Below are 15,646 nucleotides of genomic sequence, written 5' to 3' on the forward strand. Positions count from 1 at the left end.
CTCACATCTGTCAGAATGGCTATCTCATTGTGGTTTTGATTTGCATTTCCCTGATGATTAGCGATGTTGAGCATCTTTTCATGTACCTATTGGCCATCTGCATTTCCTCTTTGGAAAAATTTCTATTCAGTTCTTCTGCCCATTTTTCAATGAGTTGTTTGGGGTTTTTTTAATGTTGAATTGTATGAGCTATTTATATATGTTGGATATACATGTTGGATATGTTGAGCATCTTTTCATGTGCCTGTTGGCCATCTGTATGCCTATTTTGGAAAAATGTCTATTCAGGTCATCTGCCCAATTTTTAATTGGGTTAGTTTTTGGTATTGAGTTTTATGAGCTGTTTATAAATGTGTGCGTTTATTTCTGGGATCTCTATTCTGTTCCATTGATTTATGGGTATGTTTTTATAACAGTACCATAATACTGTTTTGATTACTGTAGTTTTGTAGTATAGTCTGAAGTCCAGGGGCATGATACTTCCAGCTTTCTTCTTTTTTCTCAAGATTGCTGTGGCTATTTGGGGTCTTCTGTGGTTCCATATAAATTTTCAGATTATTTGTTCTAATTCAGATTATCTGTTTTCATTCCTGTGAAAAAAAATGTCCTGGGCATTTTGATAGGGATTGCATTAAATCTGTAGTTTGTTTTCACTAGTATGGACATTTTAACAATATTAATTCTTCCAGTCCATGAACATGCATATCTTTCCATTTCTTTGTATCATATTCAATTTTCTTCATAAATGTCTTATACTTTTCAGAGTATGGGTCTTTCACCTCCTTGGCTAAGTTTATTCCTAAGTATTTTATTCTTTTTGATGTGATTCTAAATGGGATTTTTTTCTTGCTTTCTCTTTCTGATAGTTCATTATTAGTGTATAGAAGAGCAACAGACTTGTGCACATTAATCTTGTATCTTGCAACTATACTGAATTCATTTATTAGTCATAATAATTTTTTGGTGGAGACTTTAGGGTTTTCTCTATATAGTGTCATGTCATCTGTAAATAGTGACAGTTTTACTTCTTCCCTTCCAATCTGGATGTCTTTTCTTTCTCTTGTCTTATTGCTGTGACCATCTTCATCCTTTTGCATGTGGATATCCAGAGTTATCCCAGAACCATTTGTTAAAAAGAGTACTCTTTCTCCTTATTGAGTTGTTTTGGCATCCTTGTCAAAAATCAATTGACTGTAAATGTGAGTGCTTATTTCTGGATTCTCACTTCTATTCCCATTGATCTGTATATCTATCCTTATTAGAGGACCGCACTGTATTGATTACTCTTAAGTTTTGAAATCAGGAGGTATGATTCCTCCAACTCTGTTCCTTTTCAAGATTGTTTTGGCTATTCTAGGTTCTTTAAATTTTTATATGAATTTTAGGATCAACTTTTCAGTTTCTGCAAAAAAGCTAGCTGACAGGATTGTGTTGAATCTATAGATCAATTTAGAAAGCACTGCCATCTTAACAATATTATGTCTTCCGCTTGTGGTTGCCAAGGGGGTTGGTGGGGAGGGGAAGGGATTAACTGGGAGTTTGGGGTTAGGAGATGCAAACTATTACATTTAGAATGGATAAACAAGGTCCTACTGTATAGCACAGGGAACTATATTGAATCTCCTGGGATAAACCATAATGGAAAAGAATAAAAGAAGAATATATATATATGTGTATAACTGAGTCACTTTGCTGTACAGCAGAAATTAACACAGTATTGTAAATCAACTATACTTCAATTAAAAAATAATTTAAAAAACACAATATGTCTTCTGATCCATGAACTTAGAATGTCTTTCCATTTATTTAAGCCATCTTTGTTTTCAGAAACATTTATAGATGTCAATGTAAAAGCATTGCACTTCTTCCTAAAAATGTATTCCTAAATATTTTATTCTTTTGGAAATGGAATCGTTTTCTTAATTTCCTTTTCAGTTTACTCATTGCTACTTTATAGAAATACAATTAATTTTTGTATACCGATCTTATATCCTGCAACCTTACTGAACTTATTAGTTCAAATAGTTTTTTTTAATTAATGAATTCCTTAGTTTTTCTACCAATAAGATCATGTCAGAGGAGAACAGAGATAATTTTACTTCTTCCTTTCCAATCTAGATGGCTTTTTTTTTTTTTTTTTCCATTTTCTTGCCTAACTGCCCTGGCTAGAACTTCTAGTACAGTGATGAAGTGAAGTATCAAGAGCAGGCATCTTCTTTCTGATCTTAGAGGGAAAGCAACCAGTCTTTCCTCATTAAGTATGATGCTAACTTGGTTTTTTTCATACATGCAAGTTCTATTTCATTTTGTTCTTTTAGGCTCTGGCTCTTTGTCCCACACCTTGATTTGGTGAAATCCTTCTCATCTTTTAAGTTTTAGCTAAAATTTCACTTCGTTGGGGACATCATTCCTGAACCTTGCAACTAGGCTCACAGTACCCTGCACTTATCACAATCATAACAAATATTTGTCAGCATCAATCTCCCTCCTAACTTGGCCACACGCTGTTCACAGGTGTATCCCCAACACAGACGGCACACAAAATTGGGTGTTGCAGCAAACCAGCCTCATGTATATGCTCTATTCCTGATCTTGGCAGGAACACTATTCTAAAAGTTCCATTTCTACCTCTCAAGGACAGGACCCTGCTTTATTCATCCTTACACCCAGCACCTAACAGAGCCTGGCACTCAGTTACCCTTAGTAACCTATGTGAATCATTCTGAGGCCACTCAAAAGGCATGAAAGAAAGAAGGTTGGATATAATTTTTGCCCAGCAATAACAAAAAAGGGAAACCATACCTTCAACAGGGCCAATTTGATTGGTCACAGCGAATCTGAGCACTTTTTCTTCATCCGTGTACAAGGCAAAGACCCGGTCCACATTCAGCTGCTGGGTGGTGGGGGTGGCCCAGTGTCTGGGGGCATGCCTGCATGCCTGGTAAGTGATGTTCTGGTGGATGCGGTAGGACCGTGTTTGGTTGACGGCACCCAACGTGAGAGAGTAGGCTCTGGAACTTGTGGAGGTCACAGCTGCAATAGACATTATTCAGTCAAACGAGGAAATTTACAAATATTAAATATAGAGGTTTTTTTTATGTGAGGTGAGTTTCTCTACACAGTTTTTAATGTAGTTGCTGGAGCATGTCCCTTTGGGAAGTTTGAGTTTATATGGGGAAACCTGCAAGGCAATCCCAAGAACCCACGTAGATGTAAAACCAAAGCACTGAGAGGGAGGAGGTATAATCACTGCTGTCAATATTCGCAAAGAATAAACTTTACTATATGCCAGCCAATGCCCAGCACTCTATAAGCAGTGCCTCATTTATTCCTCACAGCAGCCAGTGAGGTGGGCCCTGCCATCTTGTGTGGAGAGTCTCACAGAGGTTAAAGAGTTAATTAAGTAGTCTAAGAAGCAAAGCTGGTATGCAGAGCTGGAACTGGAACTTAAGTTGGCCTGACTCTACCCCGCTCCCCCCAGGTTTTCAACCAATCCATCCATCAGTGCACAGAAAAGAAGACTTCCAACACCTTGCACTTAAGTCTGGAGGCTTCTGGGGAAAGGGGCAGGGGTCTTTTATCTCCATCTGGGTGCAGAGTTGGGAGGCCAGGCAGTTTTCTAGCCATCAGCTACCCTGTGCCCAGGCCAGATCTCTGCTGCCCATTCTCTTCCCTGTGCCTCTTGCCTGGCTTCCAGCTCTCACACCGCATGAGAAGCAAAGGCACAACTCAGAACAAACCACTGTGCTGCAGGACAGCAACCGAGATTGGGGCAGCGTCTCAAAATCAGGGGGTGTCTTACAGAACACATCACACCTTACACATCAACCATGTAAGAGAGACAGAAAAGGGGTGATTATTCTCATTCTAAAGATGAGAAAATAAGCTCTCAGACAGTAAGTGATCTTATTCCCCACATATTTTAAACACATCCATGATAAGAATTCCTGTCTTCTGACTCCAAATCTAGTGGTAGTTTTACAACACTGTGCGGAATCTCTGATTTCAAAGCAGGCTGAAACAAGGTTACAGAACAAGTATAAATTCCAATAATCAATATTTTTCCACAGCCCAGAGAGCAGGATGGTTAAAAACTGTACAAAATTATACCATCCCTCCCCATGCCATAGACAAGGTTGTTATTATGTTATTATTATCTGCAAATATTGGGTAGGGATGTTGATATTCTTGTGTACAACAGCCAGCACTTTTCTCACACTAATAAAATAACAAGAATAATAAAAAACACTGAGCTCATTTCATGTGCCACACACTGTTCTATAAGGACATTCCACGTAGTCACTCACATAATCCTCACAACTATCTCGTGAGATACACACCATCCCCATTTTACGGAGTGAGAACTGGTTGCACGTACCTGAGTCCGAGTAGTGGTAGAGCTCCTTGTAGGGAGCAATGTGGGCTGTGAAGTTTGCTGGGATGTAAGGCACCTGGCCTTGAATGTTGGTTTGAATGCTCAGATAGTTCTCTGGGTCCAGCCCCTCAGCAGTTTGAGTGATTCGAACCCTTTCCTCTCCTGGGTAGAAAGTAACTTCCATGTCATGGATAAAGGTAGCACCTGGAGAGGAAAAAAATCCAGCCCAGGGATGAAAGGAGGCCTTGCATCTTCCAGCAATAATCACCAGTGCATACTTCCACTTCCCAATTTCTGCTACTGTTGGGGATGGTGCCTAAGGAGATCTGATAACCAAGGTTAAGTACTATCAGCTGTTGATCTCACCAGTTCCCCGAATTTTCTGTTAAAGAGCATGGTTCCATTCTATCCCATCTCACACTGCTTCTCTTTGTAGGAACTTGTTTTCTGTGAAAAATAAACCCCTAGGAATATCCTCGACCTTTCTCTTTCTATGGCTGTCAGACTTAACAAAAACAATCAAAAATCCCCAGGATACCCATTTACATTTGAATATCAGATGAATAAAAAACATTTTTAGTATAAGTATGTCCCATACAATATTTGGGGCATACTTATACTAAATTATTCAATTATTAATTGTTTATCTGAAATTCAAATGTAACTAGGTATACTGTATTTTATTTAGCTACTTTTGACTCAAGGTTTTATCAAAACTTGATTAGAGCAAGATCCTACAAATGCCTACTGAGCTCTACAGCTGGAGGTGGGCCAAGAACTTTTCTCTCACACTTTATGTGCAATAAAGATAAATCCACTAGGAAACAAGGGGTAGTGAGGTGAGAAGCCAGAAAGTATTCTCTACACCCTTGCTATCAAAGGGTGGTCCTTAGACCAGCATTATCATCTCCTGGAAGCTTGCTAGGAAAACAGGATCACAGACACCCCAGGCCTGCCACCCCCGGCCTACTGAATCAGAACCTGCACTTTCCCGAGGCCCCAGGTGATGTGCAGGTGGGTTAAAGTCTGAGAAGCCCTGTCTATACTATTATAGATCAGAGTCATCAGGGGACAAAGAGGAAAGGCACCCCTCCCCCATGAAGTAAAATCATCTCCAGGTGCCCTGGAACTACCACCTGCATCCCTCTTTGGCAGATCTGTGAGTGACACCTGAATTACACAGAAGCTTCAACAAACTGGGGTAAGAGGGCATGAATGCTCTAAATGGGATCATCCTATTCTCAGAACAACCTGGAGAACCTTTAGAAGAAATCACTGTCTTTTAAAAACAGTCCTGGGGCTTCCCTGGTGGCGCAGTGGTTGAGAATCTGCCTGCTAATGCAGGGGACAGGGGTTTGAGCCCTGGTCTGGGAAGATCCCACATGCCGCGGAGCAACTAGGCCCGTGAGCCACAACTACTGAGCCTGCGCGTCTGGAGTCTGTGCTCCGCAACAAGAGAGGCCGCCATAGTGAGAGGCCCGCGCACTGCGATGAAGAGTGGCCCCGCTTGCCACAATGGGAGAAAGCCCTCGCACAGAAACGAAGACCCAACACAGCCAAAAATAATTTTTAAAAAAACAGTCCTGCAAGGCCAAACCATCCCCAACTACCTCGGGGCAGAAAAACTACACCAGTGTGGCTCTGAAACTTTGGACGACTACTGAATGAAAACCCAAGGCTCCAGGCCGCCAAAGCCATGGTGACCTGTGGCCCTCCTCACCTGTGAGGCTGAAGCCGTTCTCCCAGCCTGGTCTTTCTAAAGCAAAGAGCCAGCCAAACAGGCCTCCGATCGGCGTGAGCGGGAGAAGGGCCTGGGCGGCGGGCTGCGGGATGTGGCCGATGGCCAGGTAGGCTCTGCCGTCGTCACCCACCACATAAGCGTGCAGGTCCGCGTCGGTGAAGTGCACGGGCGTGTGGCCCACGCGGAGGTGCCCACTCACCTTCCCATTGACTCGATGAGGTGTCCCTGAGAGACAGCAAACCCCGTCAGCCTTGAACGTCGTCCACACGCACAGATAAAACTATCCCACTGACAGCTCCCCACACTCCACCTTCAGCCCTTTTCACGACTCCCTAACCCACCCGCTACCCATCTAGGTACGAAACAGACCTGCCTTTGATCTCTCTTCTCCCATCCTCCCTCTCTCCTGTCCACTTGGACCCTAAGGAGCTAGCCAAAAGGGAGGAAACATTTCTGTTTAATCAAGTTGGGAAATCAGCCCAAGCGTGTTCATTCCTCAAACGTTTAGGAGCACCTGCAAGTTGCTCGGGCTTTGATTCCAGCAGCAGAGACACAAGGTCCATAAACAGAGCTCACACTGGCAGCTGGAAACAGCAAGGGACAGAAACAGACCCAGAGCAGCCCCCGCCCCAATCAAGCCAGCACCCCTCACCTTCAGGCAGACAGTGCTTCCCGTTCCCGTAAAACCTGGACCGACAGTGGCAGCAGAAGCCCGTGGCGTAGTCAGTGCAGAAGGCGTGCCGGGAGCACCGCTCGTGGTTGTGTTCGCAGGTCTCCTTGTTGGCAGCGTTGTACACGAAGACTGGAAAGTAAAACAAACTTGCATGTAAAGGACTAAGGGATTCCAGCATCATGGTTGCCAAGGTTCATCACGGACACAGCATCTGCTCCATAAAATCCATTTAGATTGTAATAAACAAATGGGGTTTTGATGATTAAGAGACGGAAATAACATTCAACTCGGGGGAATTAACTTGCTTTGTCTGCTGGCAAGAAGTACTGCTGACTGCTCCCATCTGGTCTCTCTGCAGAGCTGGTGAGCGAGGATGGGACTGCACCCCTCGGTGCAGTGACAGGAAAGGCAACCAGGAAGTACGTGTTAGGTTGAACTGCCATTTTCTGGGTCAAAAATGGCCAAAGGTCAGCACTTTTATACGGTTCAAACTAATATTAATGAGCTTCCGAGAGGAAGACCAAAGAGAGAAACTAATGAACACGGTCTTCTGTCTAACCATTCTTTTATTTTTGGTAACCCTGAACTTGAAGAGAATAACCTATAGCTTGTCTTACTTCCCAGAAAAAAAATTTTTTTTCTGAAAGAGAAGAAGGGCATTAAAGAAAGAACACACATACACACACACACCCTAAAGAAAGTGTATGGGAGGCAGGTGGAGATGGAGGGGGAGGAAACAGGGAGCCTGGCTGTGAAAGGCTCTGTGCCTTTGCAGGGTTTCTCGTGGTGGGTGTGGCCTGAGCCGGATGTCAGGGCAGTAGCGGAGAGCCCGGCCATAGTCACCATTCTCTAGGAAGCCATGTGGACCTGGGTAAGCTCAGTGCTCTCCAGTAGCTGTTCCTTCCAGCTCCCACTTATTTAGCCCATTAAAAAAAGAAAGACATCTTTGTCTGGTTTTGGTATCAGGGTGATGGTGGCCTCGTAGAATGAGTTGGGGAGTGTTCCTCCCTCCCTGATACCAAAACCAGACAAAGATGTCACAAAGAAAGAAAACTACAGGCCAATATCACTGATGAACATAGATGCAAAAATCCTCAACAAAATACTAGCAAACAGAATCCAACAGCACATTAAAAGCATCATACACCATGATCAAGTGGGGTTTATTCCAGGAATGCAAGGATTCTTCAATACATGCAAATCAATCAACGTGATACATCATATTAACAAATTGAAGGAGAAAAACCATATGATCATCTCAATAGATGCAGAGAAAGCTTTTGACAAAATTCAACACCCATTTATGATAAAAGCCCTGCAGAAAGTAGGCATAGAGGGAACTTTCCTCAACATAATAAAGGCCATATATGACAAACCCACAGCCAACATTGTCCTCAATGGTGAAAAACTGAAACCATTTCCACTAAGATCAGGAACAAGACAAGGTTGCCCACTTTCACCACTATTATTCAACATAGTTTTGGAAGTGTTAGCCACAGCAATCAGAGAAGACAAATAAATAAAAGGAATCCAAATGGGAAAAGAAGAAGTAAAGCTGTCACTGTTTGCAGATGACATGATACTATACATAGAGAATCCTAAAGATGCTACCAGAAAACTCCTAGAGCTAATCAATGAATTTGGTAAAGTAGCAGGATACAAAATTAATGCACAGAAATCTCTTGCATTCCTATAATACTAATGATGAAAAATCTGAAAGTGAAATTAAGAAAACACTCCCGTTTACCATTGCAACAAAAAGAATAAAATATCTAGGAATAAACCTACCTAAGGAGACAAAAGACCTGTATGCAGAAAATTATAAGACACTGATGAAAGAAATTAAAGATGATACAAATAGATGGAGTGATATACCATGTTCTTGGATTGGAAGAATCAACATTGTGAAAATGACTCTACTACCCAAAGCGATCTACAGATTCAATGCAATCCCTATCAAACTACCACTGGCATTTTTCACAGAACTAGAACAAAAAATTTCACAGTTTGTATGGAAACAGAAAAGACCCCGAATAGCCAAAGCAATCTTGAGAACGAAAAATGGAGCTGGAGGAATCAGGCTCCCTGACTTCAGACAATATTACAAAGCTACAGTAATCAAGACAGTTTGGTACTGGCACAAAAACAGAAATATAGATCAATGGAATAGGATAGAAAGCCCAGAGATAAACCCACGCACCTATGGTCACCTTATCTTTGATAAAGGAGGCAAGCATATACAGTGGAGAAAAGACAGCCTCTTCAATAAGTGGTGCTGGGAAAACTGGACACGTACATGTAAAAGTATGAAAGTAGAACACTCCCTGACACCATACACACAAAAAAACTCAAAATGGATTAAAGACCTAAGTGTAAGGCCAGACACTATCAAACTCTTAGAGGAAAACATAGGCAGAACACTCTATGACATAAATCACAGCAAGATCCTTTTTGACCCAGCTCCTAGAGAAATGGAAATAAAAACACAAATAAACAAATGGGACCTAATGAAACTTAAAAGCTTTTGCACAGCAAAGGAAATCATAAACAAGACGAAAAGACAACCCTCAGAATGGGAGAAAATATTTGCAAATGAAGCAACTGACAAAGGATTAATCTCCAAGATTTACAAGCAGCTCATGCAGCTCAATGACAAAAAAAAAACAACCCAATCCAAAAATGGGCAGAAGACCTAAATAGACATTTCTCCAAAGAAGATATACAGATTGCCAACAGACACATGAAAGAATGCTCAACATCATTAATCATTAGAGAAATGCAAATCAAAACTACAATGAGATATCATCTCACACCGGTCAGAATGGCCATCATCAAAAAATCTACAAACAATAAATGCTGGAGAGGGTGTGGAGAAAAGAGAACACTCTTGCACTGTTGGTGGGAATGTAAATTGATACAGCCACTATGGAGAACAGTATGGAGGTTCCTTAAAAAACTAAAAACAGAACTACCATACGACCCAGCAATCCCACTACTGGGCATATACCCTGAGAAAACCGTAATTCAAAAAGAGTCATGTACCACAATGTTCATTGCAGCTCTATTTACAATAGCCAGGACATGGAAGCAACCTAAGTGTCCATCATCTGATGAATGGATAAAGAAGATGTGGCACATATATACAATGGAATATTACTCAGCCATAAAAAGAGATGAAATGGAGGTATTTGTAGTGAGGTGGATGGAGTTAGAGTCTGTCATACAGAGTGAAGTAAGTCAGAAAGAGAAAAACAAATACAGTATGCTAACACATATATATGGAATCTAAAGAAAAAAAACAAAAGGTCATGAAGAACCTAGTGGCAAGACGGGAATAAAGACACAGACCTACTAGAGAATGGGCTTGAGGATACGGGGAGGGGGAGGGGTGAGATGTGACAGGGTGAGAGAGTGGCATGGACATATATACACTACCAAATGTAAAATAGCTAGTGGGAAGCAGCCGCATAGCACAGGGAGATCAGCTCAGTGCTTTGTGACCACCTAGAGGGGTGGGATAGGGAGGGTGGGAGATGCAAGAGGGAAGAGATATGGGAACATATGTATATGTATAACTGATTCACTTTGTTGTAAAGCAGAAACTAACACACCATTGTAAAGCAATTATACTCCAATAAAGATTTAAAAAAAAAAAAAGAGAATCATTTGTGCTACCAAGAAACAAAGGAACTGGAGCAGATGCTATTGTCCCTAAAGGGAATGGCCAAGGAATTGGGGTGTGGCTGGGGGATGCCTACAGATAAGAGAAAGCTTTGTCCGGGACACGGGGGATGATCCCAATCCCAAGCACGGCTGCCAGGAGGCAAAGTGGCTGTGCACACCTCTGCCTCTGCACCCCCCGGAGCAGGAGTTGGGTGGAGACTCCAGGAGCTGACTGAGCGAAGATGGCACAGAACTCTAGTGCTAGGCTCCAGTGCTATTGTGAGGTGCCGGCTCCCGAGGAAGACAGATAACCTGCTCCTGGGAAAAACTGGGTGGCAGTTGTGTTCCACATCTAGCTCTGAAAAGGAGGAAATGGGAAGGGGAAGAAGAAATGGAAAGATCAGTACTTACCCAGTATTCCGGGGAGAACAGAAAACAAACCAACGTTGGGGCAGGGTGGGAATGTAGCACCATAGAAGTAACAATGGGGCCAGCGTAGACTTGTATCAGCAAGTGAGAATATAACAAAGTGAACATTGAAATAGTGCCTGATATATGCCAGGTACTATTCTATGAACTTTATTAACTCTTTTAATTTGCACAAGAGCAGGGACTTTTTTAATCCCTGTTTTGCAGGTAAACAAGCTGGGCACAGATTAAGGTGACTCTCCTGAAGTCACACAGGCAGTAGGTGGTGGAGTTGGGATCTGAACCTAGGAAGTCTGGCTCCAGATTCTTAACAGCTGCACTTAACCACCCTCCGGCAGAGCCCAAGGACATCGATCATGAGAGCCAGGCAAAGGATCTGTTCAGGTGACTGGGGTTAATCAACACAGGCTTCGACAGTCAGGTTTGAGTCCTACTTTATAAATCAGGCTTAATGGGAGAAGATAGCAGAGATTGTCCAGATGGCTGTCACAGCCGACAGAAAAGCACAGGTAGGAGAACTGAGTAGCAGCAGTAGCATTAAATTCTGGACAGTATTTGACTGCTGCTTACAGATTCTTGAGAAAGAAGTGAGCTGGGGGTTGGCAGGACGGACGATCTTGACTCAAGTGGAATATCTGACTGGGAACAGAGTGAGAGTGAAGTCGGTGACTCAAGATTTGGTACCAGGCCTACACGGCTGAGAAATTCCAGTTTGATAAAAATAGAAAATTAGGCATCACCATGAACACTTTTTAAAACAGGAAAGTGACACAAAACTCAAGGCAGAAAAACAGAATGGATAATAAAAAAGATAAGAGGTTGCTGTGAGAAAACAATGTATCATTATCTATACCATCGGTTTAATAAGGGGGAAACATTCCAGTTTGAGTAAAAATAAATGAATGTAACTTGTCAAAATCTTGGGTTTCTCCAGCTCTGAAAAGTCACAAGTATTAAGAAGCGGCCCCTGGAGGGACTGGCATAGTTGTGTGTTCATGGCGTTGACTGCCATCAGGACTCTCCCTCCAGAACACAAGGGAAGCAGGGGCAGCAGAGGGTCCCAAGCTCTGACGTTCAACAGCAGCCTGACTCAGGTGGCTCTGCAGGAACCACAGAAATGCACCGTGTCTGTTTCCTCCTCTCCAAAATCAGGATGACACCCCTTCTCACACCTCATTGCCAGAAATCACGTTATTTCTTAGCGTACTTCTGAGCACCAAGATAAAAAAGGCAATCTGACGCAGGACTAAAAGGTAGTCATTTTCAGGAAATTCAGGTAAAAATAAAACCACATTAACACTGTTCTGCCCTCAGATTAAAGAAATGATGGGTCTGTATTATGTTCCCTCTATTTGTTGTTTTGTGAAGGCTTGTTCTTCCGCCCGATCCCTCTTCTAAGAGAGGATCATGAAACAGGGAGAGATGAGCTGGAGGAGGACCACAGGTGTGCTGAGTTGGGTTAATTGAACAGAAACACTAGGAGGAGGCATGGCTTTTCTATGGGTAAAAGGAGAGGCTCAGCAGTGCAGCCAGCAACTTACAAATGCAACTGTGACAAAGTTTATAAGTTCATGGACACGCAGACCGCAAGTTTCTAACAAAAAAATAACAGGGCCCCATGAAAGGCTATTACGAGACTGAAACTATAATTACGATGGGTTAAATTAACTATTGGTAAGCTGGCTTGGGGATCTTTTTCAACTGTGTGTGTGTGTGTGTGTGTGTGTGTGTGTGTGTGTGTAAAGCTGCTTGCTCAGGATGGGAGTCACTAAGCCAAGAACACAAGCTCAGCCTTCCAGCCCACGCCAGTCACACGGGGGAAAGATGGCTGCGCTCCTAGTCAGAGGAACACTGGGATCCCTTTTCCGTGCCTGCCTTCACATGCAGACGTGCACGTGTAACACTGACAATGTCAGCTTAGATGAAAGGTAAACGCCTGTTGCAATTTTCTTTCATTCTTTCAGTAATTCAGACAAATACTTATCGAGCACTCCCTATGGGCCCGGCACTGGACTAGGAATTAGGGATACAGCTGGGAACAAAAGAGACAAAAATTCCTGTCCTGGAGCTTACATTCCCCCCCTTTAGGCAGCAGTCAACAGACAGGTCAATTATTCAGTACGGCGGATGGTGTCAAGAACCGTGCAGAAGCTTAAATCGGGGAGGAACAAGAGGGCTGGAGACGGAAGGTGGCTTTGCTTCTTTTAAATGACACAGCCACGGAGGGCCTGGGGAGAGGACGAGCTTTGGGCAGAGGCCTGGAGGAGGAGAGGGTGAGTGGAGGCAGGAGCTCTCGTCAGGCTGGCGGGGCGCGTGGGAGGAACAGGGGCAGGGAGACAGGAGAAGGCGGGAGAGGTAATCCTGGCCAGTTCTCACCCGTGGGGCCTCACAGGTCAAGGGAAGGATTTGGGCTTTAGTCTGAGTGAGGGGGGGGACGCTACTGGGGAGAAGAGTGACACGGTCTGACTTACAGGAACCTCAGGAATGAGCCGGTGCCTTGATAGTAGGAGGTCCTGGTGGAGAGGATGAGAAGGGACCGAATCTGGAGTACTTTGAAGGTGGAGCTGCCAGGGTTTGCTGATGAATTGGATGGAGGGAGAGAAGAGGAGAAGGAGTTGGGGGAGGGTAGAGAGAGGGAAGGAGAGGAGGGTGGGGAGGACAAGAGGAGAAAGAGAGGGGTCCACAGGGATGTTCATTTCCTGGCGTGGGAACTGGAACGCTGGAGTTGCCATTTACTGGAGCAGGTTTGTGGCAGATCAGTTCTCCCAACACCTCTGAGGCATCTGGGAAGTCCCACCCCGGCTCTGACAGGGACTTATACCCTCAGCACGGCACTACTCAACCATTCAGAGGGACAGCTGCGTTCCTCCCTATGGATTCTGGGAACCACTGCATCAGAATCACCTGGGATGCCAATTAAAAATGCAAATTCCTAGGGCACACCTTAGACCTATCAATTCAGACTCTCAATGGGCAGATCCCACGAGTCTGTACCTTAGCCACTCCTGGGGTGACTCTTACATCCAGTGATTACAATGTTCAGGATATTTGCAAACTTTCCATTTCTGAGCCAGAGAATGCTGATTAATGTAGTGAATGAATTTCATCTGACCAATTAGCTCCTGCGGTGGCTGGGATTTCAGGGAATGCTCTAGCATTCATTCCTGGCCTGGCTGAGAAGCAGAACGCTGTGCTTATGGCCCACTTAGGCCAAACCCCCAAGCGGGGCACGTGAAGACCCTTAGTGGAGGGAACCGGGAGCCTGGGAGCCATTTCCCTTCCCTGATGAAGGGGGAGAACAGGACCTAGAAATGTGACCCCACGTGCAGCTCTCTATCCAGGGAAGAAAAGCCAGACTTCTGGCCAAAGTGACTTCTCAAATTTCTGTGGGAACTGCAGGTAGATTCAAAAATGCTGAATTCCGTGAAGGTGGGGAATCAGTGTCGAAATCCCAGCTGGATGAGATGTGCAGTGAGCAGATGCAAAAACAAAGTGGCACTTTTTCTTTTTCTGTGGTCGTTTCTATGCCTCTGTACCTCACAGTTTTGAATGTGTTTTCACACACTTCTTCCTATTCTGGTGAGGAGGTGGTATCCCCTCTTTACAGATGACACCACTGAGGCCCACAAAGATTATATGATCTTCTGGCTCTAAATCCCATGCTCCTTCCATTATACCAGCAGTACTCAAGTGTGATGGGCTTCAGAATCACCAGGAGACCTGGTTTAAAAAGGCAGATTCTGGGGACTTCCCTGGTGGCCCAGTGGGTAAGACTCCGCCCTCCCAATGCAGGGAGCCTGGGCTCAATCCCCACTCGGGGAACTAGATCCCGCGTGCGTGCCGCAGCTAAGAGTTTACGTGCCACAACTGAAAAAAAGATCCCGCATATCACAGCTGAAGATCCCGTGTGCCCCAACTAAGACCCCACGCAGCCTAAATAAATTAATTAATAAATGTTTTAAAAAATAAATAAAAAGGCAGATTCTGGGTCAGAAGGTGGAGGAAGGGTGTGGAATCAGCATTTTAAACCAGGGCCACGGGAGAAAGAGCCACAAGTGGACTAGAGCTGAACTTTGAGAAATATAGTTTTCATTCCACAGATTCCTCTCTCCTGAATTTTACCCACTGGGGCAGGCTGTCTTCCAGACCCTCCGGGGACCCACGCTCTGCCTGGCAGCTCCTGTCACAGAGAGTCAGAAACGATAGGGACAAGTCTGCTGGCAGCTCGGGCCCAGCAGGAGGGCAGAGGCCAGCCAGGTTTGAATGAGCTCAGTTTGAAGCAGCTTTGTTAACTGAGGTTAGACCGTTGCTAAAGGAAACTTCACGTGAGGATTTTTTAAATCTCATTTCTTTTTTCCAGTTAATGCTTTTCACTCTTCTCCTATCCTTAACAGAAAGAAAAATGGGGTAGGGTTAGGGGGGCTATGTAAGGGAAAAGAAGCAAAGGTGCTGCCAGGGTACTTGAGACTTGTCCTAATTGGGAGTTTTTCACACAAATGGAAAACTCCTCCTCTGCACTTGTTCTGACCCACCCTTCGGTCTTCATTTCTCCAGAAACACTTAGCAGACCGGGTTCATCATGCAAACGGGGACGGTGGGCTTCCTGCGCAGGGCTGCCCCTGGCAGCCGAGCTGTCTTTTACTTTTAACTTCCTGCTACCTCAAGAAAAAGGACCTACATTTTCACTGCAGGACAGATTTTTCTTAGGTTTTCCACCTCACAGAATGATAGATGAAGAAGAAAAACCACATCCAACTTTATAATG

General features: G+C 44.0%; 1 protein-coding gene across 1 annotated transcript in view; it reads right to left on the reverse strand.

The window, feature by feature from the left end:
• Nucleotides 1–15,646, reverse strand: part of NID2 (nidogen 2) — an 84,531-nt gene that overhangs the window by 47,225 nt on the left and 21,660 nt on the right. Inside the window, exons 5-8 of the mRNA XM_007192995.2 lie at nt 6,769–6,918; nt 6,096–6,341; nt 4,379–4,579; nt 2,803–3,033 (exon numbers count right to left, since the gene is read on the reverse strand). Of these exons, the coding sequence (XP_007193057.2) occupies nt 2,803–3,033; nt 4,379–4,579; nt 6,096–6,341; nt 6,769–6,918 (828 nt within the window). The remainder of the gene's footprint in view (nt 1–2,802; nt 3,034–4,378; nt 4,580–6,095; nt 6,342–6,768; nt 6,919–15,646) is intronic.

This window comes from Balaenoptera acutorostrata, chromosome 3, assembly GCF_949987535.1.
Source record: "Balaenoptera acutorostrata chromosome 3, mBalAcu1.1, whole genome shotgun sequence".
Taxonomy (NCBI): domain Eukaryota; kingdom Metazoa; phylum Chordata; class Mammalia; order Artiodactyla; family Balaenopteridae; genus Balaenoptera; species Balaenoptera acutorostrata.